The 26,828-nt window shown below is 53.4% G+C and overlaps 1 protein-coding gene across 2 annotated transcripts; it reads right to left on the bottom strand.

Moving 5' to 3' along the window:
* Positions 1 to 548: 548 nt before the first annotated feature.
* Positions 549 to 26,588, bottom strand: LOC142378165 (actin-binding protein WASF3-like). Of its 2 annotated transcripts, XM_075462397.1 has the most exons (11): positions 26,445 to 26,588; positions 16,499 to 16,637; positions 14,647 to 14,781; positions 11,335 to 11,488; positions 10,890 to 11,007; positions 9,543 to 9,587; positions 8,152 to 8,276; positions 7,872 to 8,087; positions 6,453 to 6,583; positions 6,187 to 6,375; positions 549 to 3,589 (listed from the first exon to the last, which is right to left on the bottom strand). In XM_075462397.1, the coding sequence occupies exons 2-11, from the start codon at positions 16,629 to 16,631 to the stop codon at positions 3,429 to 3,431; spliced, it is 1,407 nt and encodes a 468-aa protein (XP_075318512.1). In that variant the 5' UTR covers positions 16,632 to 16,637; positions 26,445 to 26,588; the 3' UTR covers positions 549 to 3,428. The 2 variants fall into 2 exon arrangements, with proteins under 2 accessions (XP_075318512.1, XP_075318513.1); XM_075462398.1 differs by lacking the exon at positions 14,647 to 14,781.
* Positions 26,589 to 26,828: the final 240 nt, after the last annotated feature.

The following is a 26,828-nucleotide window of genomic DNA, read 5'->3' as shown; positions in this document are numbered from 1 at the left end:
TGTTTAGTGGTGGTGTTTAAACCTACAACCCAATGTGGACATGCTCTGTGGCATTTTTGATAATAAAGAGCATGAAAGAAATATCTGTTGTCCTTCATAGTACAACTTCCACGACACATTTAAGAACAGTTCTGCTCAAAGTCGAGCAACGAAACAGTAACATAAAAGTAACGAGTAACGTAATAAGTTACTGTCTTTAGAGAGTAACTAAGTAAAGTAACAGGTTACTTTTTAAAAGTAACTTCGCCAACACTGTTCGTCATATTCTCTGGATCAGCCCAGAACAATGTGTGTGTGTGAATCTGCCCTCGCTTTCCCAGGCTTTCTACTCCTGGATCACTTTAGGTCATCATGGAAAAGTACTGAGACTTATTTCATTCATAATGTCTAAGAACAAAGCCAATTTTTACACTAAATAAAAAATAAACTAAATCCTTTCAAAAAGTCCTGTAGTCACAGACAGAATCTTCTTCTTCTTCGTTGGTATTTCTCAGCAGCAAACCTCTGCTGCCCTCAGCAGGTGAGACAGAAAAATAAAAAACACTGAGCCATTTAAACAAGTTTTAATTCTTCAGACTTTGACAACATTTACAGGTCAAATATAGCCTGGCTGACGCGTCCACATCTGGATGAGATGGTGGTCTGGGAACTAGGTGTGCGTTTTCTCGTATTTGAGGCGTGGTTTACGAATGCCTAGAGCCGTTTATTGGGCGCTACGAATGTCTATCAAATGGCGTCAGGTTCTTCCCATGCTGCTTTGCGCGCGATTCATAGCCGATTGTATCACTTATACCAGATGACGACAGAAATTCGACGAGGAAGAAGAAAAAAAAAAAGTAAAATAAAAGTGAACTTGCGCTCTAAGCTACTTAAAGTGATGGTTCGGAGTAGATTCACCCGGGGGTCATTTGAACCGTGACATCCAGCCAAGTTTTTTCAATATTGGCTGTCGACGCAGCTTTAGCAGCAGAGAAGCTATCAGGCTTGTGTTGATAATAATAAACTCCTGGACTATGTACAAACTTCCAAATGCATCGTTTTGTGAGTACAGACCATATTTGTACTCCTGTAGAAGTTTGGTGTCATGGCATGTGATTTTAGTGTGGTAATTTTTGAGATACTGCCAGGATCCGTTAGCGCTTTTACTAAGCTATTCGGGATAACTCAGTAACTCAGCTGATGTTCAGCCAATATCGAAAAAACTTCGGGTGGGCTACTTGGCTGGATGTCACGGTTCAAATGACCCCAGGGTGAATCTACTCCGAAACACTTTCTAAGGCTGCATCGAACGGTAACGTTGTGTCCGCTGTCATGTTGGATTAACGCTCTACAAGCTTCGGTGTAGCGCATAGACGTCGTCATCGTCTTGCTGCCCCCCCCGTTCTGTGATTGGTTCCCAAACTCTGTCAAAAATAAGGGCGGTGGTTTCCAGGCTGACTTTGCAGTGAGAATGAAATCGAGCGCAAAGCAGCATGGGAATTCCCAGGCAAGGTCAAATATGCAAGATTACAATGAAACTAAACATGTCAATTAGATTAAATAAAAAGTCAATTAATCTTTTATTATTTTACAAACACGCACCTTTTACTTTAAAGTCAGCAAATAAAATATAAATATAAAAAAAAAAATTAAATGTTACGTGATATTTAACTGATGTAAAAAAAAATAATTAAATGACCATTAAGTAAATAAATCATGAAACCAGAATAAGTTTAAATACTAAATAAAGTTCTGATAAAGCAGCAAAATGAAGAATAAAAAAAACATTTTCTGTTAAAGTTTATTAGTCTGATGAATAAATATAAATAAATAAAAGCTGCTGTTTTCATATGAACTCACAGTAAAAAGCAGAGAAGAAGAATCACAGCATCACATGATCACATCAACCAATCCATAAACACCTACAACCAATCAGAGGGTGGAGGACGGGAGGGACACGCCCCTTTCTCAGTGGTGACATCACCAGACTGGATGATGTCGTCACATCATGTTAATCTGAGCAGCGCAGAGCAAAGTGCGTGATTGGTCAACGTGTTCCACCGCTGCAAACTGCAGAAACTCGCAGAAGAAGAAATGCGAGACTTTCTACTTCCTGTCGGAGCAGAAACTACAAAATAAAACGGATCAAATGTCTGTTCAAATGTTTGTTTTTATAGGCAGAAAAGTAGAAAATAAATAAAGTTTCTTCAGGAAAGTTTAAAAAAGGTGAAAACATTTGAAAATTTTCCCATGAAGAAGAAAATCCCCCGTCATCAGACTGATGGGCGCTGTTCCTCCGTCCTGAGGGGGGCAGCAGCGGCTCAGTTTCTACACCATAAACCACTGTGCTGTGATCTGGATCTGGATCAGGATCTGGATCTGAATCAGCATCTAGATCTGGATCTGGATCTGAATCTGAATCTGGATCAGGATCTGGATCTGAATCAGCATCTAGATCTGGATCTGGATCTGAATCTGGATCTGGATCTGAATCAGCATCTAGATCTGGATCTGGATCTGAATCTGGATCTGGATCTGGATCAGGATCTGGATCTGAATCAGCATCTAGATCTAGATCTGGATTTAAATTGGACTGGATCTGGATCTGGATCTGGATCTGGATCAGGATCTGGATCTGAATCAGCATCTAGATCTGGATCTGGATCTGGATCTGGATCTGAATCTGGATCTGGATCTGGATCTGGATCTGGATCAGGATCTGGATCTGAATCAGCATCTAGATCTAGATCTGGATTTAAATTGGACTGGATCTGGATCTGGATCTGGATCAGGATCTGGATATGAATCAGCATCTAGATCTAGATCTGGATTTAAATTGGACTGGATCTGGATCTGGATCTGGATCAGGATCTGGATCAGGATCCAGATCAGGATCTGGATCTGAAACAGGATCTGGATCAGGATCAGGATCTGGATCTGGATCTGGATCAGGATCAGGATCAGGATCAGGATCAGGATCTGGATCAGGATCTGGATCTGAATCAGCATCTAGATCTAGATCTGGATTTAAATTGGACTGGATCTGGATCTGGATCTGAAACAGGATCTGGATCAGGATCAGGATCTGGATCTGGATCAGGATCAGGATCAGGATCTGGATCAGGATCTAGATCTGAAACAGGATCTGGATCTGAAACAGGATCTGGATCAGGATCTGGATCGGACTGGATCAGGATCTGGATCTGAAACAGGACCTGGATCTGGATCTGAAACCGGATCGGACTGGATCAGGATCAGGATCTGGATCTGGATCTGGACTGGACGTGTCCCCACTAAGACTCACAAACACAGGAGCAGATAACGAACCAATACGATGAAATAATGAAGCAGCTTCATCATCAAGTTCTGAAACGTTTCTGAAGGCCGGGACCGACCCGGGTCGGCCTCCTCAGTCGGACCAGTCCTGGTCCTGGTCCTGGTCGGCCTCCTCAGTCGGACCAGTCCTGGTCCTCGGGCTCGGACTCCTCCTCAGACTCGCTGTACTCCACGGCGATGCGCCGGGACAAGATGGAGGCCACATCGTTCCCTGTGGGCTCTCGCTTCTTTAGCTCCTGCTCACGCTGCTCCTGAACCTTCCTGAGCTGGAGCCCTGAGAGGGGGAGACGGGTGAGACGGGTGAGACGGGTGAGAAGGGGGAGACAGGTGAGACGGGTGAGAAGGGGGAGACACAGGGGAGACGGGGGAGACAGGTGAGACGGGTGAGAAGGGGGAGACACAGGGGAGACGGGGGAGACAGGTGAGACAGGTGAGAAGGGGGAGACACAGGGGAGACGGGTGAGACGGGTGAGACACAGGTGAGATACAGGTGAGATGGGGGAGACAGGTGAGACGGGGGAGAAGGGGGAGACACAGGGGAGACGGGGAAGACGGGGGAGACAGGGGACACAGGTGAGACGGGGGAGACAGGTGAGACGGGTGAGACGGGGGAGACAGGTGAGACGGGTGAGAAGGGGGAGACAGGTGAGACGGGTGAGAAGGGGGAGACACAGGGGAGACGGGGGAGACAGGGGACACAGGTGAGACGGGGGAGACAGGTGAGACGGGTGAGAAGGGGGAGACACAGGGGAGACGGGGGAGACAGGTGAGACAGGTGAGACGGGTGAGAAGGGGGAGATACAGGGGAGACGGGGGAGACAGGGGACACAGGTGAGACGGGGGAGACAGGTGAGACGGGTGAGAAGGGGGAGACACAGGGGAGACGGGGGAGACAGGTGAAACGGGTGAGAAGGGGGAGACACAGGGGAGACGGGGGAGACAGGTGAGACAGGTGAGACGGGTGAGAAGGGGGAGACAGGTGAGACGGGTGAGAAGGGGGAGACACAGGGGAGACGGGGGAGACAGGGGACACAGGTGAGACGGGGGAGACAGGTGAGACGGGTGAGAAGGGGGAGACACAGGGGAGACGGGGGAGACAGGTGAGACGGGTGAGAAGGGGGAGACACAGGGGAGACGGGGGAGACAGGTGAGAAAGGTGAGACGGGTGAGAAGGGGGAGACAGGTGAGACGGGTGAGAAGGGGGAGACACAGGGGAGACGGGGGAGACAGGGGACACAGGTGAGATGGGGGAGACAGGTGAGACAGGTGAGAAGGGGGAGACACAGGGGAGACAGGTGAGATACAGGTGAGACGGGTGAGAAGGGGGAGACACAGGGGAGACGGGGGAGACAGGTGAGATGGGGGACACAGGTGAGACGGGGGAGACGGGGGAGACACAGGGGAGACGGGGGACACAGGTGAGACGGGGGAGACGGGGGAGACACAGGTGAGACGGGGGACACAGGTGAGACGGGGGAGACGGGGGAGACACAGGGGAGACGGGGGAGACACAGGGGAGACGGGGAGACAGGTGAGACGGGTGAGAAGGGGGAGACACAGGGGAGACGGGGGAGACAGGGGACACAGGTGAGATGGGGGAGACAGGTGAGAAGGGGGAGACACAGGGGAGACAGGTGAGATACAGGTGAGACGGGTGAGAAGGGGGAGACACAGGGGAGACGGGGGAGACAGGTGAGATGGGGGACACAGGTGAGACGGGGGAGACGGGGGAGACACAGGGGAGACGGGGGACACAGGTGAGACGGGGGAGACGGGGGAGACACAGGGGAGACGGGGGACACAGGTGAGACGGGGGAGACACAGGTGAGACGGGGGACACAGGTGAGACGGGGGAGACGGGGGAGACACAGGTGAGACAGGTGAGAAGGGGGAGACACAGGGGAGACAGGTGAGATACAGGTGAGACGGGTGAGAAGGGGGAGACACAGGGGAGACGGGGGAGACAGGTGAGATGGGGGACACAGGTGAGACGGGGGAGACGGGGGAGACACAGGGGAGACGGGGGACACAGGTGAGACGGGGGAGACGGGGGAGACACAGGTGAGACGGGGGACACAGGTGAGACGGGGGAGACGGGGGAGACACAGGTGAGACAGGTGAGAAGGGGGAGACACAGGGGAGACAGGTGAGATACAGGTGAGACGGGTGAGAAGGGGGAGACACAGGGGAGACGGGGGAGACAGGTGAGATGGGGGACACAGGTAAGACGGGGGAGACGGGGGAGACACAGGGGAGACGGGGGACACAGGTGAGACGGGGGAGACGGGGGAGACACAGGTGAGACGGGGGACACAGGTGAGACGGGGGAGACGGGGGAGAAGGGGGAGAGAGGTGAGACAGAACACTTGAACTCACTCACACCTGGACCCCCCCCACACCTGAACCCCCCCCCCACACACACTCTCACCTGAACCCCCCCCCCCACACACACTCTCACCTGAACCCCCCCCCCCCCACACTCTCACCTGAACCCCCACCTGAACCCCCCCCATACTCTCACCTGAACCCCCCCCCCCACACACACTCTCACCTGAACCCCCCCCCCACACACACTCTCACCTGAACCCCCCCCCACACTCACACCTGAACCCCCCCCCCACACACACTCTCACCTGAACCCCCCCCCCCCCCACACACACTCTCACCTGAACCCCCCCCCCACACTCTCACCTGAACCCCCCCCCCCACACACACTCTCACCTGAACCCCCCCCCCCACACACACACTCTCACCTGAACCCCCCCCCCCACACACACTCTCACCTGAACCCCCCCCCCCCCACACACACTCTCACCTGAACCCCCCCCCCCCACACACACACACTCTCACCTGAACCCCCCCCCCCCTCACCTCTGCGTATGGCTGCCAGCAGGTCGCTGCGGGCATCATTCGGCGGCACATTCGGACCCCCGGATGGCTTCCTGCCCTCGGGGGGCGGCGGTGCTGCAGCCGAGACAGCGGGGGGGGGTGGGGGGTAGTTACCTGGTGGAGGGGGGGGTGGAGAGGGGCTATAGGGGCGACAGACGGTGGTGGCGCCACCTGCAGAACCAGGAGAGGTTTCATTGGTTAAATCCCCACCGGTGACATCACAATCTGATGCCCCTCCCCTCGGTTACCTGGAGTGGCTGCGGGGTGCAGGGTGGTTGCCATGGCAGCACTGTGGGCGGAGCCGTTGGGAAACGGCACGTGTCCCGCTGATGGCACGAGTGGAGGTGGCGGCGGAGGCGCCGGGGGGGTCCGGTGGTCACTGAGGGGAGATCAGGTGTGTAATCATAGCACGGACACGGTGACAAGCGTGCGTACCCGGCTGCATTCTGATTGGCTGAGCCTGTAAGTGGTGGGTGGGCATGTGTGTGTACCTGGCTGCATTCTGATTGGCTGAGCCTGTAAGTGGTGGGTGGGCATGTGTGTGTACCTGGCTGCATTCTGATTGGCTGAGCCTGTAAGTGGTGGGTGGGCATGTGTGCGTACCTGGCTCCATTCTGATTGGCTGAGCCTGTAAGTGGTGGGTGGGCATGTGTGCGTACCTGGCTCCATTCTGATTGGCTGATCCGGTAAGTGGTGGGTGGGCATGTGTGCGTACCTGGCTCCATTCTGATTGGCTGATCCGGTAAGTGGTGGGTGGGCATGTGTGCGTACCTGGCTGCATTCTGATTGGCTTAGCCTGTAAGAGGTGGGTGGGCATGTGTGCGTACCTGGCTGCATTCTGATTGGCTGAGCCTGTAAGTGGTGGGTGGGCATGTGTGTGTACCTGGCTGCATTCTGATTGGCTGAGCCTGTAAGTGGTGGGTGGGCATGTGTGCGTACCTGGCTCCATTCTGATTGGCTGAGCCTGTAAGTGGTGGGTGGGCATGTGTGCGTACCTGGCTCCATTCTGATTGGCTGATCCGGTAAGTGGTGGGTGGGCATGTGTGTGTACCTGGCTGCATTCTGATTGGCTTAGCCTGTAAGAGGTGGGTGGGCATGTGTGCGTACCTGGCTGCATTCTGATTGGCTGAGCCTGTAAGAGGTGGGTGGGCATGTGTGCGTACCTGGCTCCATTCTGATTGGCTGAGCCTGTAAGTGGTGCGTGGGCATGTGTGTGTACCTGGCTGCATTCTGATTGGCTGAGCCTGTAAGTGGTGGGTGGGCATGTGTGCGTACCTGGCTCCATTCTGATTGGCTGAGCCTGTAAGAGGTGGGTGGGCATGTGTGCGTACCTGGCTCCATTCTGATTGGCTGAGCCTGTAAGTGGTGCGTGGGCATGTGTGCGTACCTGGCTGCATTCTGATTGGCTGATCCGGTAAGTGGTGGGTGGGCATGTGTGCGTACCTGGCTGCATTCTGATTGGCTGATCCGGTAAGTGGTGGGTGGGCATGTGTGCGTACCTGGCTCCATTCTGATTGGCTGATCCGGTAAGTGGTGGGTGGGCATGTGTGCGTACCTGGCTGCATTCTGATTGGCTGAGCCTGTAAGTGGTGGGTGGGCATGTGTGCGTACCTGGCTGCATTCTGATTGGCTGAGCCTGTAAGTGGTGGGTGGGCATGTGTGCGTACCTGGCTCCATTCTGATTGGCTGAGCTGGTAAGTGGGGGGTGGGGGTGATGGTGCGGCTGGTGGCGCCCCAGGGAGTGCTGACGAGTGGTTGCCGCGGTGACTGCGGTGGGTCGGAGGTTACGGTCCAACGACTGAGTCTGACCGCCACCGCTGTTCGCCATGGCGACGGGATCCTTCCCGTCGTGGGCCTGGTGTGGGCTGGAGGGGCCGTCGGACCTGGGGAGGGGCGGAGTTCTCACACCTGTCTGACTCAGAGTGGGTTGAACAGGCGTGTGCTCACCTGTCAGGTGACGTGGACCCATCAGAGGTGTGGTAGGGGGACGGGGTCATTCGAGCGTCGGGGCGCAGCTCCTTGTCGTAGGCCATCAGGTTCCACTCCTGCCGCCGGTTACGAGCTTTCCGAACCTTCTCACGGGACAGAAGACAGAATCAAATTTGGGACACGTTTCTATCCCAGACCCAGTTGGACCAAAGCCCAGTTTCTGAGCAGGTCGCACATGAGGAGTTCCAGACCAGATGAGACCTAAGATCTGATGTTTTCTACACCATTCCTGGCTCTCCTGGGGATTTTTAAGTTCCCGGATGCATACTAGATTCTCCGAAATGTTGGGTATGCATCATGAGGTTACTACTCGTACTCAAACTACCGTGACGTCGCCGATCGTCATTTCCTGTCAAAACGGCAGTTTCAAGCTAGCTACAACGAGGGTAGGTTCACTTCCTGTTTTCAAAACAAAAGCACCAATTGTATGGTAATGGCTTTCCCTATGATAAAAGGCAACAGGTATTTTATTTTGTGAAAATAACCGGAAGTGCGTTGCTCACTGCGGCTAGCTTTAGTAGCGCCGAATTCGTGGGAACAAAATTGTAAACAGCCGGTATTTTGTCAGGTTTTCAACACGTTGGGGATCTAAACGACTACTTTCTCGCCTGAAAATGTTTCAAATGTTGATAAAGTTTACAGAGTTTAGAGCTTAAGAGAAATCAGCTTCAGGCCGGCTGATTTCGGCTCGGGCAGGAGCGAAATGCATTGTGGGTAAATGCTCTGCATACTGTCTGATCGATGAGTATGTAGTATGTAGTATGGAAGTATGTAGTATGTAGTATGTAGTATGGAAGTATGGAAGTATGTAGTATATAGTATGTAGTATGTAGTATGTAGTATGTAGTATGTAGTATGTAGTATGCAGTAAGCGGTTTGGAACACAGCCATGGAGTTACTGAGAGACGTCAGAGCTAAGCTAAGTTAAGCTAAGCTAAGCTAGCTGACTGGGACTTCTTCTCTGACGTCACTTATTAACACGCTGAGGATTGATCTTTCTTTCTTTCTTTCCTGACACACTTTGTGGTTTCAGCTGTTTGGTAAAGTCCAGCTGGACGATGTGAGTTAGTTTCTGCCAGATAAAGACGGAGGTGGGAACCAGTCCCGGTTCTGTGAGTACATCTCTGACTTCACCGGATGTTCTGTTAGGACTCCAGTCAGACTCCTTTCCAACTCATCTGACTCCAATGCACGCCTCTGAGTAATGATGCAACTAGCTTATAGTGTTTCAGTGGGTGGGAGAGAAAGAATAACCTGCCACTCAAACAGGTATCCAATAGGAGCCGTTCCTCTGTCCGATCCCCATGAACCTTAAACACTGAAAGAATCAAGATGAGATGAAAATTCACCTTCTTCACCTCCCGTCCAGAAGATTCTTCTACGTGCTTCTGCTCCTGGAAACCAAGAAAGAAGCTTTTACAGGAATGGATGGATGGAGGGATGGAGGGATGGATGGAGGGATGGAGGGATGGATGGAGGGATGGATGGATGGATGGATGGATGGATGGATGGATGGATGGATGGATGGATGAACAGATGGATGGATAGATTGATGGATGGATGGATGGAGGGATGGATGACAGATGGATGGATGAACAGATGGATGGATGGATGGATGGAGGGATGGATGGACAGATGGATGGATGAACAGATGGATGGATGGATGGATGGATGGATGGATGGATGGATGGATGGATGGATGGATGGATAGATTGATGGATGGATGGATGGATGGATGGATGGATGGATGGATGGATGGATGGATGGATGGATGAACAAATGGATGGATGGACAGATGGATGGATGGATGGATGGATGGATGGATGGATGGATGGATGGATGGATGGATGGATGGACAGATGGATGGATGGATGGATGGATGGATGGATGAACAGATGGATGATGGATGGATGGATAGATTGATGGATGGATGGATGGATGGACAGATGGATGGATGAACAGATGGATGGATGGATGGATGGATGAACAGATGGATGGATGGATGGATGGATGGATGGATGGACAGATGGATGGATGGATGGATGGATAGATTGATGGATGGATGGATGGATGGACAGATGGATGGATGAACAGATGGATGGATGGATGGATGGATGGATGAACAGATGGATGGATGGATGAACAGATGGATGGATGGATGGATGGATGGATGGATGGATGGATGGACAGATGGATGGATGGACAGATGAACAGATGGATGGATGAACAGATGGATGGATGGATGGATGGACAGATGGACGGATGGACAGATGGACAGATGAACGGATGGATGGATGGATGGACAGATGAACAGATGGATGGATGGACAGATGAACAGATGGATGGATGAACAGATGAACAGATGGATGGATGAACAGATGGATGGATGGATGGATGAACAGATGAACAGATGGATGGATGAACAGATGGACAGATGAACAGATGGATGGATGGACAGATGAACAGATGGATGGATGAACAGATGAACAGATGGATGGATGAACAGATGAACAGATGGATGGATGAACAGATGGACAGATGAACAGATGGATGGATGGACAGATGAACAGATGGATGGATGGACAGATGAACAGATGGATGGATGGACAGATGAACAGATGGATGGATGGACAGATGAACAGATGGATGGATGAACAGATGGATGGATGGATGGACAGATGGACGGATGAACGGACCTTTTGTCGTCTCTTCTCCTTGCGTTTCCTCTCGGTTGCCTGCAGCATCTTTTCCTTCCACAGGTGGAAGAAGTACGATGGGTCGGTATAGAACTTCAGGCCGTCCTTCTTATCATCCCTGCAGACGCAGAAGCTCAGTCAGACTACAAATCCATGCTGGGGGGTCAGGATGATGGGGGGGGGGGTTTAAACTGACCTGTAGGGGGTTAGGATGTTGGGGGGGCGGGGTTTAAACTGACCTGTAGGGGGTCAGGATGTTGGGGGCGGGGTTTAAACTGACCTGTAGGGGGTCAGGATGTTGGGGGCGGGGTTTAAACTGACCTGTAGGGGGTCAGGATGTTGAGGGGCGGGGTTTAAACTGACCTGTAGGGGGTCAGGATGTTGGGGGCGGGGTTTAAACTGACCTGTAGGGGGTCAGGATGTTGGGGGCGGGGTTTAAACTGACCTGTAGGGGGTCAGGATGTTGAGGGGCGGCGGCTTGTCGCAGCCTTGGTACATCTCCATCACTGGGTTCAGGATGGAGCTCCGTAATACCACCTGCTGGTCCTGGATGGTACTGCTCCTGAAAGCCTTCCGCAAGTTAATGTCCTGCAGAGACACTGCACAACAAACACGACTGTTACTGCCACAGAAGAAGTCACGAGGAAATCTGAGGTCTGAGAACAGAAAACAAAAAACAAACTGTTTCAGGGAGGAATTCAAAGAACTGATTTCACACTATTTCCACCACAGAAAAAGGAGACTGAAGTCGGTTAAACATCTGGTTTTATGTTGGACACAGCCCAACGCCCTCACTTTACAGAGAGACTGAATATCTGAACACTTCCAGGTCCCCTTTACTGAGGGGCAGATCTGGCCCTGAACACTTCCAGGTCCCCTTTACTGAGGGGCAGATCTGGCCCTGAACACTTCCAGGTCCCCTTTACTGAGGGGCAGATCTGGCCCTGAACACTTCCAGGTCTCCTTTACTGAGGGGCAGATCTGGACTCTGAACACTTCCAGGTCTCCTTGACTGAGGGGCAGATCTGGCCCTGAACACTTCCAGGTCTCCTTGACTGAGGGGCAGATCTGGACTCTGAACACTTCCAGGTCTCCTTTACTGAGGGGCAGATCTGGCCCTGAACACTTCCAGGTCCCCTTTACTGAGGGGCAGATCTGGCCCTGAACACTTCCAGGTCTCCTTTACTGAGGGGCAGATCTGGACTCTGAACACTTCCAGGTCTCCTTTACTGAGGGGCAGATCTGGCCCTGAACACTTCCAGGTCCCCTTTACTGAGGGGCAGATCTGGCCCTGAACACTTCCAGGTCCCCTTTACTGAGGGGCAGATCTGGACTGAAAACTTCCAGGTCTCCTTTACTGAGGGGCAGATCTGGACTCTGAACACTTCCAGGTCTCCTTTACTGAGGGGCAGATCTGGCCCTGAACACTTCCAGGCCTCCTTGACTGAGGGGCAGATCTGGCCCTGAACACTTCCAGGTCTCCTTTACTGAGGGGCAGATCTGGACTCTGAACACTTCCAGGTCTCCTTTACTGAGGGGCAGATCTGGCCCTGAACACTTCCAGGTCTCCTTTACTGAGGGGCAGATCTGGCCCTGAACACTTCCAGGTCTCCTTTACTGAGGGGCAGATCTGGACTGAAAACTTCCAGGTCTCCTTTACTGAGGGGCAGATCTGGACTGAAAACTTCCAGGTCTCCTTTACTGAGGGGCAGATCTGGACTCTGAACACTTCCAGGTCTCCTTTACTGAGGGGCAGATCTGGCCCTGAACACTTCCAGGCCTCCTTGACTGAGGGGCAGATCTGGCCCTGAACACTTCCAGGTCTCCTTTACTGAGGGGCAGATCTGGACTCTGAACACTTCCAGGTCTCCTTTACTGAGGGGCAGATCTGGCCCTGAACACTTCCAGGTCTCCTTTACTGAGGGGCAGATCTGGCCCTGAACACTTCCAGGTCTCCTTTACTGAGGGGCAGATCTGGCCCTGAACACTTCCAGGTCCCCTTTACTGAGGGGCAGATCTGGACTGAAAACTTCCAGGTCTCCTTTACTGAGGGGCAGATCTGGACTCTGAACACTTCCAGGTCTCCTTTACTGAGGGGCAGATCTGGCCCTGAACACTTCCAGGCCTCCTTTACTGAGGGGCAGATCTGGACTCTGAACACTTCCAGGTCCCCTTTACTGAGGGGCAGATCTGGACTCTGAACACTTCCAGGTCCCCTTTACTGAGGGGCAGATCTGGCCCTGAACACTTCCAGGTCCCCTTTACTGAGGGGCAGATCTGGACTCTGAACACTTCCAGGTCCCCTTTACTGAGGGGCAGATCTGGACTCTGAACACTTCCAGGTCCCCTTTACTGAGGGGCAGATCTGGACTCTGAACACTTCCAGGTCCCCTTTACTGAGGGGCAGATCTGGCCCTGAACACTTCCAGGTCTCCTTTACTGAGGGGCAGATCTGGCCCTGAACACTTCCAGGTCCCCTTTACTGAGGGGCAGATCTGGACTCTGAACACTTCCAGGTCCCCTTTACTGAGGGGCAGATCTGGACTCTGAACACTTCCAGGTCCCCTTTACTGAGGGGCAGATCTGGCCCTGAACACTTCCAGGTCTCCTTTACTGAGGGGCAGATCTGGCCCTGAACACTTCCAGGTCTCCTTTACTGAGGGGCAGATCTGGACTCTGAACACTTCCAGGTCCGTTTTACTGAGGGGCAGATCTGGACTCTGAACACTTCCAGGTCCCCTTTACTGAGGGGCAGATCTGGACTCTGAACACTTCCAGGTCTCCTTTACTGAGGGGCAGATCTGGACTCTGAACACTTCCAGGTCTCCTTTACTGAGGGGCAGATCTGGACTCTGGACACTTCCAGGCCTCCTTGACTGAGGGGCAGATCTGGACTCTGAACACTTCCAGGTCCCCTTTACTGAGGGGCGGATCTGGACTCTGAACACTTCCAGGTCTCCTTTACTGAGGGGCAGATCTGGACTCTGAACACTTCCAGGTCTCCTTTACTGAGGGGCAGATCTGGACTCTGAACACTTCCAGGTCTCCTTGACTGAGGGGCAGATCTGGACTCTGAACACTTCCAGGTCCCCTTTACTGAGGGGCAGATCTGGACTCTGAACACTTCCAGGCCTCCTTGACTGAGGGGCAGATCTGGACTCTGAACACTTCCAGGTCCCCTTTACTGAGGGGCAGATCTGGACTCTGAACACTTCCAGGTCTCCTTTACTGAGGGGCAGATCTGGACTCTGAACACTTCCAGGCCTCCTTGACTGAGGGGCAGATCTGGACTCTGAACACTTCCAGGCCTCCTTGACTGAGGGGCAGATCTGGACTCTGAACACTTCCAGGTCTCCTTTACTGAGGGGCAGATCTGGACTCTGAATATTTGGGTGATTCTCCAGCATCAGGTAAATGATGTATGGTATCTCCAGTGAACCAGACCCAATGAAGGATCATTGATCAAACAGAGGGATTCAGGATGCGTTCAGGTCTTAGGAGTCCCTGTACTCCTGTACCCAGAGAAAGCTTCCACCGAGCGGTGGGAAGACGTTAGCTTAGGGGTTTCCACACTGAAAACCATAAATAAACCATCTCCATATGATGTAGGGTGGGATGGTTGAAGGAGTGAATATTTGGGTGGAGGCAGTAGCGTTTGGATGGCTCCTGGGGGGATGTGGGTGGTTACCCACCATCCCCCACCTTCCTCCACGGTGGTTACCCACCTTCCCCCACCTTCCTCCACGGTCTTACCCACCTTCCTCCACGGTGGAGTCCAGCTGAGTGACCTTCACAGCCAGGAGCTCCACCCTCTCCTGCAGGCTGCTCATCCGCAGGTAAAAGCTGTTGGCTTCTGTGAACAGCTCGCCAAAGATGTCCTCCGCGTGGCGACCTGCACGCCGCCACCAGGAAACAACACGTTATCGAGTTCATACCGTTACTGTGAGACCACCATCGGATCATAGCTGAGCTGCGTGGGGGAGCAGGGCCTTGTTGGGTCGGGGTTAGGGGTTAGGGGTTAGGGGAAAGGGTTAGGGGTTAGGGGTTACGTGAAAGGGTTAGGGGTTAGGGGTTAGGGGTTAGGGGAAAGGGTTAGGGTTAGGCATTAGGGGTAAGGGTTAGGGTTAGGGGTTAGGGGTTAGGGGTTAGGGGAAAGGGTTAGGGGTTAGGGGTTAGGGGTTAGGGGAAAGGGTTAGGGGTTAGGGGTTAGGGGTTAGGGGTTAGGGGTTAGGGGAAAGGGTTAGGGGAAAGGGTTAGGGTTAGGGTTAGTGGATCCAGCTGCTGTGTTGGGTTAGGGGTAAGGGTTGGGGTTGGGGTTGGGGTTAGGGGTAAGGGGTAAGAGTTGGGTTGGGGTTGGGGTTAGGGGTAAGGGGTAAGAGTTGGGTTAGGGTTAGGGTTAGTGGATCCAGCTGCTGTGTTGGGTTAGGGGTAAGGGTTGGGGTTGGGGTTGGGGTTAGGGGTTAGGGGTAAGGGGTAAGAGTTGGGTTGGGGTTGGGGTTAGGGGTAAGGGGTAAGAGTTGGGTTAGGGTTAGGGTTGGTGGATCCAGCTGCTGTGTTGGGTTAGGGGTAAGGGTTGGGGTTAGGGGTAAGGGTTAGGGGTTAGGGGTTAGGGGTTAGGGGTTAGGGGTTAGGGGAAAGGGTTAGGGGTTAGGGGTTAGTGGAAAGGGTTAAGCTTAGGGTTAGGGTTAGTGGATCCAGCTGCTGTGTTGGGTTAGGGGTAAGGGTTGGGTTGGGGTTGGGGTTAGGGGTTAGGGGTTAGGGGTAAGGGGTAAGAGTTGGGTTGGGGTTAGGGGTTAGGGGTAAGGGGTAAGAATTGGGTTGGGGTTAGGGTTGGTGGATCCAGCTGCTGTGTTGGGTTAGGGGTAAGGGTTGGGTTGGGGTTGGGGTTGGTGGATCCAGCTGCTGTGTTGGGTTGGGGGTTAGGGGTTAGGGGTAATGGGTAAGAGTTGGGTTGGGGTTGGGGTTAGGGGTTAGGGGTTAGGGGTAAGGGGTAAGAGTTGGGTTGGTGTTGGGGTTAGGGGTTAGGGATTAGGGGTAAGGGTTGGGTTGGGGTTGGGGTTGGTGGATCCAGCTGCTGTGTTGGGTTAGGGGTTAGGGGTTAGGGGTAAGGGGTAAGAGTTGGGTTGGTGTTGGGGTTAGGGGTTAGGGATTAGGGGTTAGGGTTAGGGTTAGGGTTGGGGTTAGGGGTAAGGGGTAAGGGGTAAGGGGTAAGGGGTTAGGGTTGGGGTTGGGGTTAGGGGTAAGGGGTAAGAGTTGGGTTGGGGTTAGGGTTGGTGGATCCAGCTGCTGTGTTGGGTTGGGGTTAGGGGTTAGGGATTAGGGTTAGGGTTGGGGTTAGGGGGTTAGGGGTTAGGGGTAAGGGGTACGAGTTGGGTTGGGGTTGGGGTTAGGGGTAAGAGTTCGGTTGGGGTTAGGGTTGGTGGATCCAGCTGCTGTGTTGGGTTAGGGGTAAGGGTTGGGGTTAGGGTTGGTGGATCCAGCTGCTGTGTTGAGCTGTTTAAACTTAAATCGGAAACATCCGTGGCTGCTCTCATCTCCTCTGAGCCTGTGGTGATAAAGTGAGGACAATCAAACATGGAGTTACCACAACATGAAGCATTAGCACTCACTGAGTCCTCCCAGCTGCTTGATGACGGCAGCCAGCGCGCTGTTGGTGACGCACTCCAGCTCACTGGCGACTCCATCAGGCAGAGCACCGCGGCACAGGAACCTGGGCTCGATGATCCTCTTCACCAACGGCATGGCTGCCTGCACACAGCACCACCCACAGTGTGATGATGACTCCGGCTGCAACCTTCAGTTAAATGCTGAGTAAAGTATTGGGTTTGCTTTTTAAAGTGACTCTCAGACAAAGGGAACCCTTCCTGCTTCCATAGGAATTCAGAGGGTAACGGCTGATTTATGGTCGCCATTTTTGAAAGAGTTTACTGTGTGCCGGTCAACATTTTAAAAAAATGGAGCAAATCTTTCTCTCTGGGTCGCCATCGTTCACTGTGAGGAGTGGAACGGAGCCGGAAGGTGAACAACCAATCAACCACTTTCACCATAGACGTCGTGAGATTGGGTCGTCTAGCGTAGCGACGCCTGCTGATCGGGAGGTAAACTGCCTTGGGTATCCAACAGCCCGATGGAGAACTTCGAAAGGACAGAGAAGCAGACTGAGGCCTTACGTAGCAGCCAGGAGCTGCTGATCAAAGCACTGATTAATTAATCATCAGTAAGTGTGTTAACACGATGCCAAGGAGGAAAGACATCAGCAATGATCTCAGAGAAGCAGCTGCTGCCCATCAACTTGGGAAGGGTTATAATATCTGGAGTCCATCATTCTACAGAGAGAAAGATTATTCTACCAGCTGCTGGATCAGGGGTTCACTTAGTTTCTCACTGCTGCTACCAGCTGCTGGGTCAGGGGTTCACTTAGTTTCTCACTGCTGCTACCAGCTATTGGATCAGGGGTTCACTTAGTTTCTCACTCACTGCTGCTACCAGCTGCTGGATCAGGGGTTCACTTAGTTTCTCACACACTGCTGCTACCAGCTGCTGGATCAGGGGTTCACTTAGTTTCTCACTCACTGCTGCTACCAGCTGCTGGATCAGGGGTTCACTTAGTTTCTCACTCACTGCTGCTACCAGCTGCTGGATCAGGGGTTCACTTAGTTTCTCACTGATGCTACCAGCTTCTGGATCAGGGGTTCACTTACTTTCTCACTCATTTCTGCTACCAGCTGCTGGATCAGGGGTTCACTTAGTTTCTCACTGCTGCTGCTACCAGCTGCTGGATCAGGGGTTCACTTAGTTTCTCACTGCTGCTACCAGCTATTGGACCAGGGGTTCACTTAGTTTCTCACTCACTGCTGCTATCAGCTGCTGGATCAGGGGTTCACTTAGTTTCTCACACACTGCTGCTACCAGCTGCTGGATCAGGGGTTCACTTAGTTTCTCCCTCACTGCTGCTACCAGCTGCTGGATCAGGGGTTCACTTAGTTTCTCACTCACTGCTGCTACCAGCTGCTGGATCAGGGGTTCACTTAGTTTCTCACTCACTGCTGCTACCAGCTGCTGGATCAGGGGTTCACTTAGTTTCTCACACACTGCTGCTACCAGCTGCTAGATCAGGGGTTCACTTCGTTTCTCACTCACTGCTGCTACCAGCTGCTGGATCAGGGGTTCACTTAGTTTCTCACTGCTGCTACCAGCTGCTGGATCAGGGGTTCACTTATTTTCTCACACACTGCTGCTAGCAGCTGCTGGATCAGGGGTTCACTTAGTTTCTCACACATTGCTGCTAGCAGCTGCTGGATCAGGGGTTCACTTAGTTTCTCACACACTGCTGCTACCAGCTGCTGGATCTGGGGTTCACTTAGTTTCTCACTCACTGCTGCTAGCAGCTGCTGGATCAGGGGTTCATTTAGTTTCTCACTCACTGCTGCTACCAGCTGCTGGATCAGGGGTTCACTTAGTTTCTCACTCACTGCTGCTACCAGCTGCTGGATCAGGGGTTCACTTAGTTTCTCACTCACTGCTGCTACCAGCTGCTGGATCAGGGGTTCACTTAGTTTCTCACTGCTGCTACCGGCTGCTGGATCAGGGGTTCACTTAGTTTCTCACTCACTGCTGCTACCAGCTGCTGGATCAGGGGTTCACTTAGTTTCTCACTGCTGCTACCGGCTGCTGGATCAGGGGTTCACTTAGTTTCTCACTCACTGCTGCTACCAGCTGCTGGATCAGGGGTTCACTTAGTTTCTCACTGCTGCTACCAGCTGCTGGATCGGGGGTTCACTTAGTTTCTCACTGCTGCTACCGGCTGCTGGATCAGGGGTTCACTTAGTTTCTCACTCACTGCTGCTACCAGCTGCTGGATCAGGGGTTCACTTAGTTTCTCACTCACTGCTGCTACCAGCTGCTGGATCAGGGGTTCACTTAGTTTCTCACACACTGCTGCTACCAGCTGCTGGATCAGGGGTTCACTTAGTTTCTCACTGCTGCTACCAGCTGCTGGATCAGGGGTTCACTTAGTTTCTCACTGCTGCTACCAGCTGCTGGATCAGGGGTTCACTTAGTTTCTCACTGCTGCTACCAGCTGCTGGATCAGGGGTTCACTTAGTTTCTCACTGCTGCTACCAGCTGCTGGATCAGGGGTTCACCTAGTTTCTCACTGCTGCTACCAGCCGCTGGATCAGGGGTTCACTTAGTTTCTCACACATTGCTGCTAGGAGCTGCTGGATCAGGGGTTCACTTAGTTTCTCACTCACTGCTGCTACCAGCTGCTGGATCAGGGGTTCACTTAGTTTCTCACACACTGCTGCTACCAGCTGCTGGATCAGGGGTTCACTTAGTTTCTCACTCACTGCTGCTACCAGCTGCTGGATCAGGGGTTCACTTAGTTTCTCACTCACTGCTGCTACCAGCTGCTGGATCAGGGGTTCACTTAGTTTCTCACTCACTGCTGCTACCAGCTGCTGGATCAGGGGTTCACTTAGTTTCTCACACACTGCTGCTACCAGCTGCTGGATCAGGGGTTCACTTAGTTTCTCACACACTGCTGCTACCAGCTGCTGGATCAGGGGTTCACTTAGTTTCTCACTGCTGCTACCAGCTGCTGGATCAGGGGTTCACTTAGTTTCTCTCTCACTGCTGCTACCAGCTGCTGGATCAGGGGTTCACTTAGTTTCTCACACATTGCTGCTACCAGCTGCTGGATCAGGGGTTCACTTAGTTTCTCACACACTGCTGCTACCAGCTGCTGGATAAGGGGTTCACTTAGTTTCTCACTCACTGCTGCTACCAGCTGCTGGATAAGGGGTTCACTTAGTTTCTCTCTCACTGCTGCTACCAGCTGCTGGATCAGGGGTTCACTTAGTTTCTCACACACTGCTGCTACCAGCTGCTGGATCAGGGGTTCACTTAGTTTCTCACACACTGCTGCTACCAGCTGCTGGATAAGGGGTTCACTTAGTTTCTCACACACTGCTGCTACCAGCTCCTGGATCAGGGGTTCACTTAGTTTCTCACACACTGCTGCTAGCAGCTGCTGGATCAGGGGTTCACTTAGTTTCTCACACATTGCTGCTAGCAGCTGCTGGATCAGGGGTTCACTTAGTTTCTCCCTCACTGCTGCTACCAGCTGCTGGATCAGGGGTTCACTTAGTTTCTCTCTCACTGCTGCTACCAGCTGCTGGATCAGGGGTTCACTTTGTTTCTCACACACTGCTGCTACCAGCTGCTGGATCAGGGGTTCACTTAGTTTCTCACACATTGCTGCTAGCAGCTGCTGGATCAGGGGTTCACTTAGTTTCTCCCTCACTGCTGCTACCAGCTGCTGGATCAGGGGTTCACTTAGTTTCTCTCTCACTGCTGCTAGCAGCTGCTGGATCAGGGGTTCACTTAGTTTCTCACACACTGCTGCTACCAGCTGCTGGATCAGGGGTTCACTTAGTTTCTCACACATTGCTGCTACCAGCTGCTGGATCAGGGGTTCACTTAGTTTCTCACACACTGCTGCTACCAGCTGCTGGATCAGGGGTTCACTTAGTTTCTCACACACTGCTGCTACCAGCTGCTGGATCAGGGGTTCACTTAGTTTCCCTCTCACTGCTGCTACCAGCTGCTGGATCAGGGGTTCACTTAGTTTCTCACACACTGCTGCTAGCAGCTGCTGGATCAGGGGTTCACTTAGTTTCTCACACACTGCTGCTACCAGCTGCTGGATCAGGGGTTCACTTAGTTTCTCACTGCTGCTACCGGCTGCTGGATCAGGGGTTCACTTAGTTTCTCACTGCTGCTACCGGCTGCTGGATCAGGGGTTCACTTAGTTTCTCTCTCACTGCTGCTACCAGCTGCTGGATCAGGGGTTCACTTAGTTTCTCTCTCACTGCTGCTACCAGCTGCTGGATCAGGGGTTCACTTAGTTTCTCCCTCACTTCTGCTACCAGCTGCTGGATCAGGGGTTCACTTAGTTTCTCCCTCACTGCTGCTAGCAGCTGCTGGATCAGGGGTTCACTTAGTTTCTCACACACTGCTGCTACCAGCTGCTGGATCAGGGGTTCACTTAGTTTCTCACTGCTGCTACCAGCTGCTGGATCAGGGGTTCACTTAGTTTCTCTCTCACTGCTGCTACCAGCTGCTGGATCAGGGGTTCACTTAGTTTCTCACACATTGCTGCTACCAGCTGCTGGATCAGGGGTTCACTTAGTTTCTCACACACTGCTGCTACCAGCTGCTGGATAAGGGGTTCACTTAGTTTCTCACTCACTGCTGCTACCAGCTGCTGGATAAGGGGTTCACTTAGTTTCTCACTCACTGCTGCTACCAGCTGCTGGATCAGGGGTTCACTTAGTTTCTCACTGCTGCTGCTACCAGCTGCTGGATCAGGGGTTCACTTAGTTTCTCTCTCACTGCTGCTACCAGCTGCTGGATCAGGGGTTCACTTAGTTTCTCACACACTGCTGCTACCAGCTGCTGGATAAGGGGTTCACTTAGTTTCTCACACACTGCTGCTACCAGCTGCTGGATCAGGGGTTCACTTAGTTTCTCACACACTGCTGCTAGCAGCTGCTGGATCAGGGGTTCACTTAGTTTCTCACTCACTGCTGCTAACAGCTGCTGGATCAGGGGTTCACTTAGTTTCTCACTCACTGCTGCTACCAGCTGCTGGATCAGGGGTTCACTTAGTTTCTCTCTCACTGCTGCTACCAGCTGCTGGATCAGGGGTTCACTTAGTTTCTCACACACTGCTGCTACCAGCTGCTGGATCAGGGGTTCACTTAGTTTCCCACTGCTGCTACCAGCCGCTGGATCAGGGGTTCACTTAGTTTCTCACAAACTGCTGCTAGCAGCTGCTGGATCAGGGGTTCACTTAGTTTCTCTCTCACTGCTGCTACCAGCTGCTGGATCAGGGGTTCACTTAGTTTCTCCCTCACTGCTGCTACCAGCTGCTGGATCAGGGGTTCACTTAGTTTCTCACTCACTGCTGCTACCAGCTGCTGGATCAGGGGTTCACTTAGTTTCTCACACACTGGTACTACCAGCTGCTGGATCAGGGGTTCACTTAGTTTCTCACTCACTGCTACCAGCTGCTGGATCAGGGGTTCACTTAGTTTCTCACACACTGCTGCTACCAGCTGCTGGATCAGGGGTTCACTTAGTTTCTCACTGCTGCTACCAGCTGCTGGATCAGGGGTTCACTTATTTTCTCACACACTGCTGCTACCAGCTGCTGGATCAGGGGTTCACTTAGTTTCTCACACATTGCTGCTAGGAGCTGCTGGATCAGGGGTTCACTTAGTTTCTCACTCACTGCTGCTACCAGCTGCTGGATCAGGGGTTCACTTAGTTTCTCACACACTGCTGCTACCAGCTGCTGGATCAGGGGTTCACTTAGTTTCTCTCTCACTGCTGCTACCAGCTGCTGGATCAGGGGTTCACTTAGTTTCTCACACACTGCTGCTACCAGCTGCTGGATCAGGGGTTCACTTAGTTTCTCACACACTGCTGCTACCAGCTGCTGGATCAGGGGTTCACTTAGTTTCTCACACATTGCTGCTAGCAGCTGCTGGATCAGGGGTTCACTTAGTTTCTCACACATTGCTGCTAGCAGCTGCTGGATCAGGGGTTCACTTAGTTTCTCCCTCACTGCTGCTACCAGCTGCTGGATCAGGGGTTCACTTAGTTTCTCACACACTGCTGCTACCAGCTGCTGGATCAGGGGTTCACTTAGTTTCTCACTCACTGCTGCTACCAGCTGCTGGATCAGGGGTTCACTTAGTTTCTCACACACTGCTGCTACCAGCTGCTGGATCAGGGGTTCACTTAGTTTCTCACTCACTGCTGCTACCGGCTGCTGGATCAGGGGTTCACTTAGTTTCTCACACACTGCTGCTACCAGCTGCTGGGTCAGGGGTTCACTTAGTTTCTCACACACTGCTGCTACCAGCTGCTGGATCAGGGGTTCACTTAGTTTCTCACACACTGCTGCTACCAGCTGCTGGATCAGGGGTTCACTTAGTTTCTCACACACTGCTGCTACTAGCTGCTGGATCAGGGGTTCACTTAGTTTCTCACTGCTACTACCAGCTGCTGGATCAGGGGTTCACTTAGTTTCTCACTGCTGCTACCAGCTGCTGGATCAGGGGTTCACTTAGTTTCTCACACATTGCTGCTAGCAGCTGCTGGATCAGGGGTTCACTTAGTTTCTCACACATTGCTGCTAGCAGCTGCTGGATCAGGGGTTCACTTAGTTTCTCCCTCACTGCTGCTAGCAGCTGCTGGATCAGGGGTTCACTTAGTTTCTCCCTCACTGCTGCTACCAGCTGCTGGATCAGAGGTTCACTTAGTTTCTCACACACTGCTGCTACCAGCTGCTGGATCAGGGGTTCACTTAGTTTCTCACTCACTGCTGCTACCAGCTGCTGGATCAGGGGTTCACTTAGTTTCTCACACACTGTTGCTACCAGCTGCTGGATCAGGGGTTCACTTAGTTTCTCACACACTGCTGCTACCAGCTGCTGCCATGGTAACACAGCCAGCCTCTCACATCATGCTCTGTTGCCCACAGAGCGCACCATGGTTACCGTTGCTAGGAGACAGAGTGGGAGGCCCTGTTGTAACCGACAGTAATCAGATTACTCTGCTGAGGTTTACTGATCAGGAGCTGAATGAAACGGTTCGTCTATTGTCACCAATAGATTTAAAAATTAAATCCAGCTTCATGTAGAGACAAACCAGTGGTTAGATGATGCAGCAAAAACATGTGGGGCAGTGAAACATCTAAAACATGTGGGGCAGGGACACATCTAAAACATTTGGGGCAGGGACACATCTAAAACATGTGGGGCAGGGACACATCTAAAACATGTGGGGCAGTGAAACATCTAAAACATGTGGGGCAGGGACACATCTAAAACATGTGGGGCAGGGACACATCTAAAACATGTGGGGGAGTGAAACATCTAAAACATGTGGGGCAGGGGCACATATAAAGCATGTGGGGTAGGGACACATCTAAAACATGCGGGGCAGGGACACATCTAAAGCATGTGGGGCAGGGACACATCTAAAACATGTGGGGCAGGGACACATCTAAAACAAGTAGGGCAGGGACACATCTAAAGCATGTGGGGCAGGGACACATCTAAAACATGTGGGGCAGGGACACATCTAAAGCATGTGGGGCAGGGACACATCTAAAACATGTGGGGCAGGGACACATATAAAACATGTAGGGTAGGGACACATCTAAAACATGCGGGGCAGGGACACATCTAAAACATGTAGGGTAGGGACACATCTAAAACATGCGGGGCAGGGACACATATAAAACATGTAGGGTAGGGACACATCTAAAACATGTGGGGCAGTGACACATCTCAAACATGTGTTGCAGGGACACATCTAAAACATGTGGGGCAGGGACACATATAAAACATGTAGGGTAGTTACACATCTATAACATCCGGGGCAGGGACACATCTAAAACATGTGGGGTACTGACACATCTAAAACATGTGGGGCAGGGACACATCTAAAACATGCAGGGTACTGACACATCTAAAACAGGCGGGGCAGATGTTCCCAGAAATCCCTGCTGCAGTGATTCTGATAAAGGAAGCTCCATATGAGCAGGTGTCAAACAGAAGCTGCCTCTCACTGGTCTTTGATGGGTTTGTTTTTGTTGTCGATGCAGTTTCTGAACCAGGAAACAGTTCAGCTTCCCAAAAACTGGACTTACAGGAAGCGGAAACCCTCAGACTGGATCACCACCAGGTCACACCTGCTGCCCCACCTGCTCACCCGCTGCTCCACCTGCTCACCTGCCGCCCCACCTGCTCACCTGCTGCCCCACCTGCTCACCTGCTGCCCCACCTGCTCACCTGCTGCCCCACCTGCTGCTCCACCTGCTGCCCCAACTGCTCACCTGGTCACCTGCTGCCCCACCTGCTGCCCCACCTGCTCACCTGCTCACCTGGTCACCTGCTGCCCCACCTGCTGCCCCACCTGCTCACCTGCTGCCTCACCTGCTCACCTGCTGTCCCACCTGCTGCCCCACCTGCTCACCTGCTGCCCCACCTGGTGCCTCACCTGCTCACCTGCTGCCCCACCTGCTCACCTGCTCACCTGCTGCCCCACCTGCTCACCTGCTGCCCCACCTGCTCACCTGCTGCCCCACCTGCTGCCCGACCTGCTCACCTGCTGCCCGACCTGCTCACCTGCTCACCTGCTGCCCCACCTGCTCACCTGCTGCCCCACATGCTGCCCCACCTGCTGCTCCACCTGCTGCCCCAACTGCTCACCTGGTCACCTGCTGCCCCACCTGCTGCCCCACCTGCTCACCTGCTCACCTGCTGCCTCACCTGCTCACCTGCTGTCCCACCTGCTGCCCCACCTGCTCACCTGCTGCCTCACCTGCTCACCTGCTGTCCCACCTGCTGCCCCACCTGCTCACCTGCTGCCCCACCTGCTGCCTCACCTGCTCACCTGCTGCCCCACCTGCTCACCTGCTCACCTGCTGCCCCACCTGCTCACCTGCTGCCCCACCTGCTGCCCCACCTGCTCACCTGCTGCTCCACCTGCTGCTCCACCTGCTGCCCCACCTGCTGCCCGACCTGCTCACCTGCTGCCCGACCTGCTCACCTGCTGCCCCACCTGCTGCCCCACCTGCTGCCTGACCTGCTCACCTGCTCACCTGCTGCCCCACCTGCTGCCCCACCTGCTCACCTGCTGCCCCACCTGCTGCCCGACCTGCTCACCTGCTGCCCCACCTGCTGCCCGACCTGCTCACCTGCTCACCTGCTGCCCCACCTGCTGCCCGACCTGCTCACCTGCTGCCCCACCTGCTGCCCGACCTGCTCACCTGCTCACCTGCTGCCCCACCTGCTGCCCCACCTGCTCACCTGCTGCCCCACCTGCTGCCCGACCTGCTCACCTGCTGCCCCACCTGCTGCCCGACCTGCTCACCTGCTCACCTGCTGCCCGACCTGCTCACCTGCTGCCCCAACTGCTCACCTGCTCACCTGCTGTCCCACCTGCTGCCCCACCTGCTCACCTGCTCACCTGCTACCCCACCTGTTGCCCCACCTGTTGCTCCAACTGCTCACCTGCTCACCTGCTGCCCCACCTGTTGCCCCAACTGCTCACCTGCTCACCTGCTGCCCCACCTGTTGCCCCACCTGTTGCCCCAACTGCTCACCTGCTCACCTGCTGCCCCACCTGTTGCCCCAACTGCTCACCTGCTCACCTGCTGCCCCACCTGCTGCCCCCCCCCCCCACACACACACACACGTTCACAGGTCTTCTTTGAGAAGGTAATGACGTCACTAATGTGTAGTACACCCCCCCCCCCACCTTCCCTCTCTCTCTCACACACACGCGACACTGATCGATCCACCGATCAGCTGATTTATCTACAAACTGGCAGCTGATGACGTCATCGCGGGCTCGCTGACTGGCAGGTGTCTGATCAGTGATCGATCTGTGGGCCGCGATCATCGCGCGCATTTATTCCACAACGTGTCAGCTGCAAAGGAGCCAATTGGGGGGGGGGGGGGCGATGAGACTCACCGGGCCGAGGCTCCGGGTCTGAGTCCGGGTCTGAGTCCGGGTCTGAGTCCGGGTCTGAGTCCGGTTCTGGCTGCTCAGGCTGCTCCGTCACACGGCGGCGGACTCATCCTCCTCCACCGGCCGGGAGCGGATGCTGACAGACGGTGGAGGAGGGGGTGGTTTTCCGCTCCTCCTCTCGGCTGCTGTCGGCTTTGGTCGGTAAACTCCGGCAAGAGAGTGAGCGGAGAACAGAAGCTGCTGATTTAGTCTGTTTATGTTCAGGTGAAACATGAAGCAACAAACTGATGAAGCAACAAACTGATGAGGCAACAAACTGATGAGGCAACAAACAGATGAGGCAACAAACACATGACGTAACAAACAGATGAAGCAACAAACAGATGA

Source organism: Odontesthes bonariensis, chromosome 4, assembly GCF_027942865.1.
Source record: "Odontesthes bonariensis isolate fOdoBon6 chromosome 4, fOdoBon6.hap1, whole genome shotgun sequence".
In the NCBI taxonomy this organism is placed as follows: Eukaryota; Metazoa; Chordata; class Actinopteri; order Atheriniformes; family Atherinopsidae; genus Odontesthes; species Odontesthes bonariensis.
The sequence above is the reverse complement of the archived record's forward strand: the minus strand, read 5'-3'. Positions and strand labels throughout refer to the sequence as shown.

What these genes read in the sequence shown, in the direction of transcription:
- LOC142378165 (XM_075462397.1), bottom strand. Translation starts at nt 16,631, where the DNA reads ATGCCGTTGGTGAAGAGGATCATCGAGCCCAGGTTCCTGTGCCGCGGT. An exon ending in CAAGCAGCTGGGAGGACTCA is followed by an intron (nt 14,782 to 16,498) that starts GTGAGTGCTAAT and finishes GGCGGCGTGCAG; the next exon opens with GTCGCCACGCGGAGGACATC. An exon ending in AACATCCTGACCCCCTACAG is followed by an intron (nt 11,008 to 11,334) that starts GTCAGTTTAAAC and finishes CTGCGTCTGCAG; the next exon opens with GGATGATAAGAAGGACGGCC.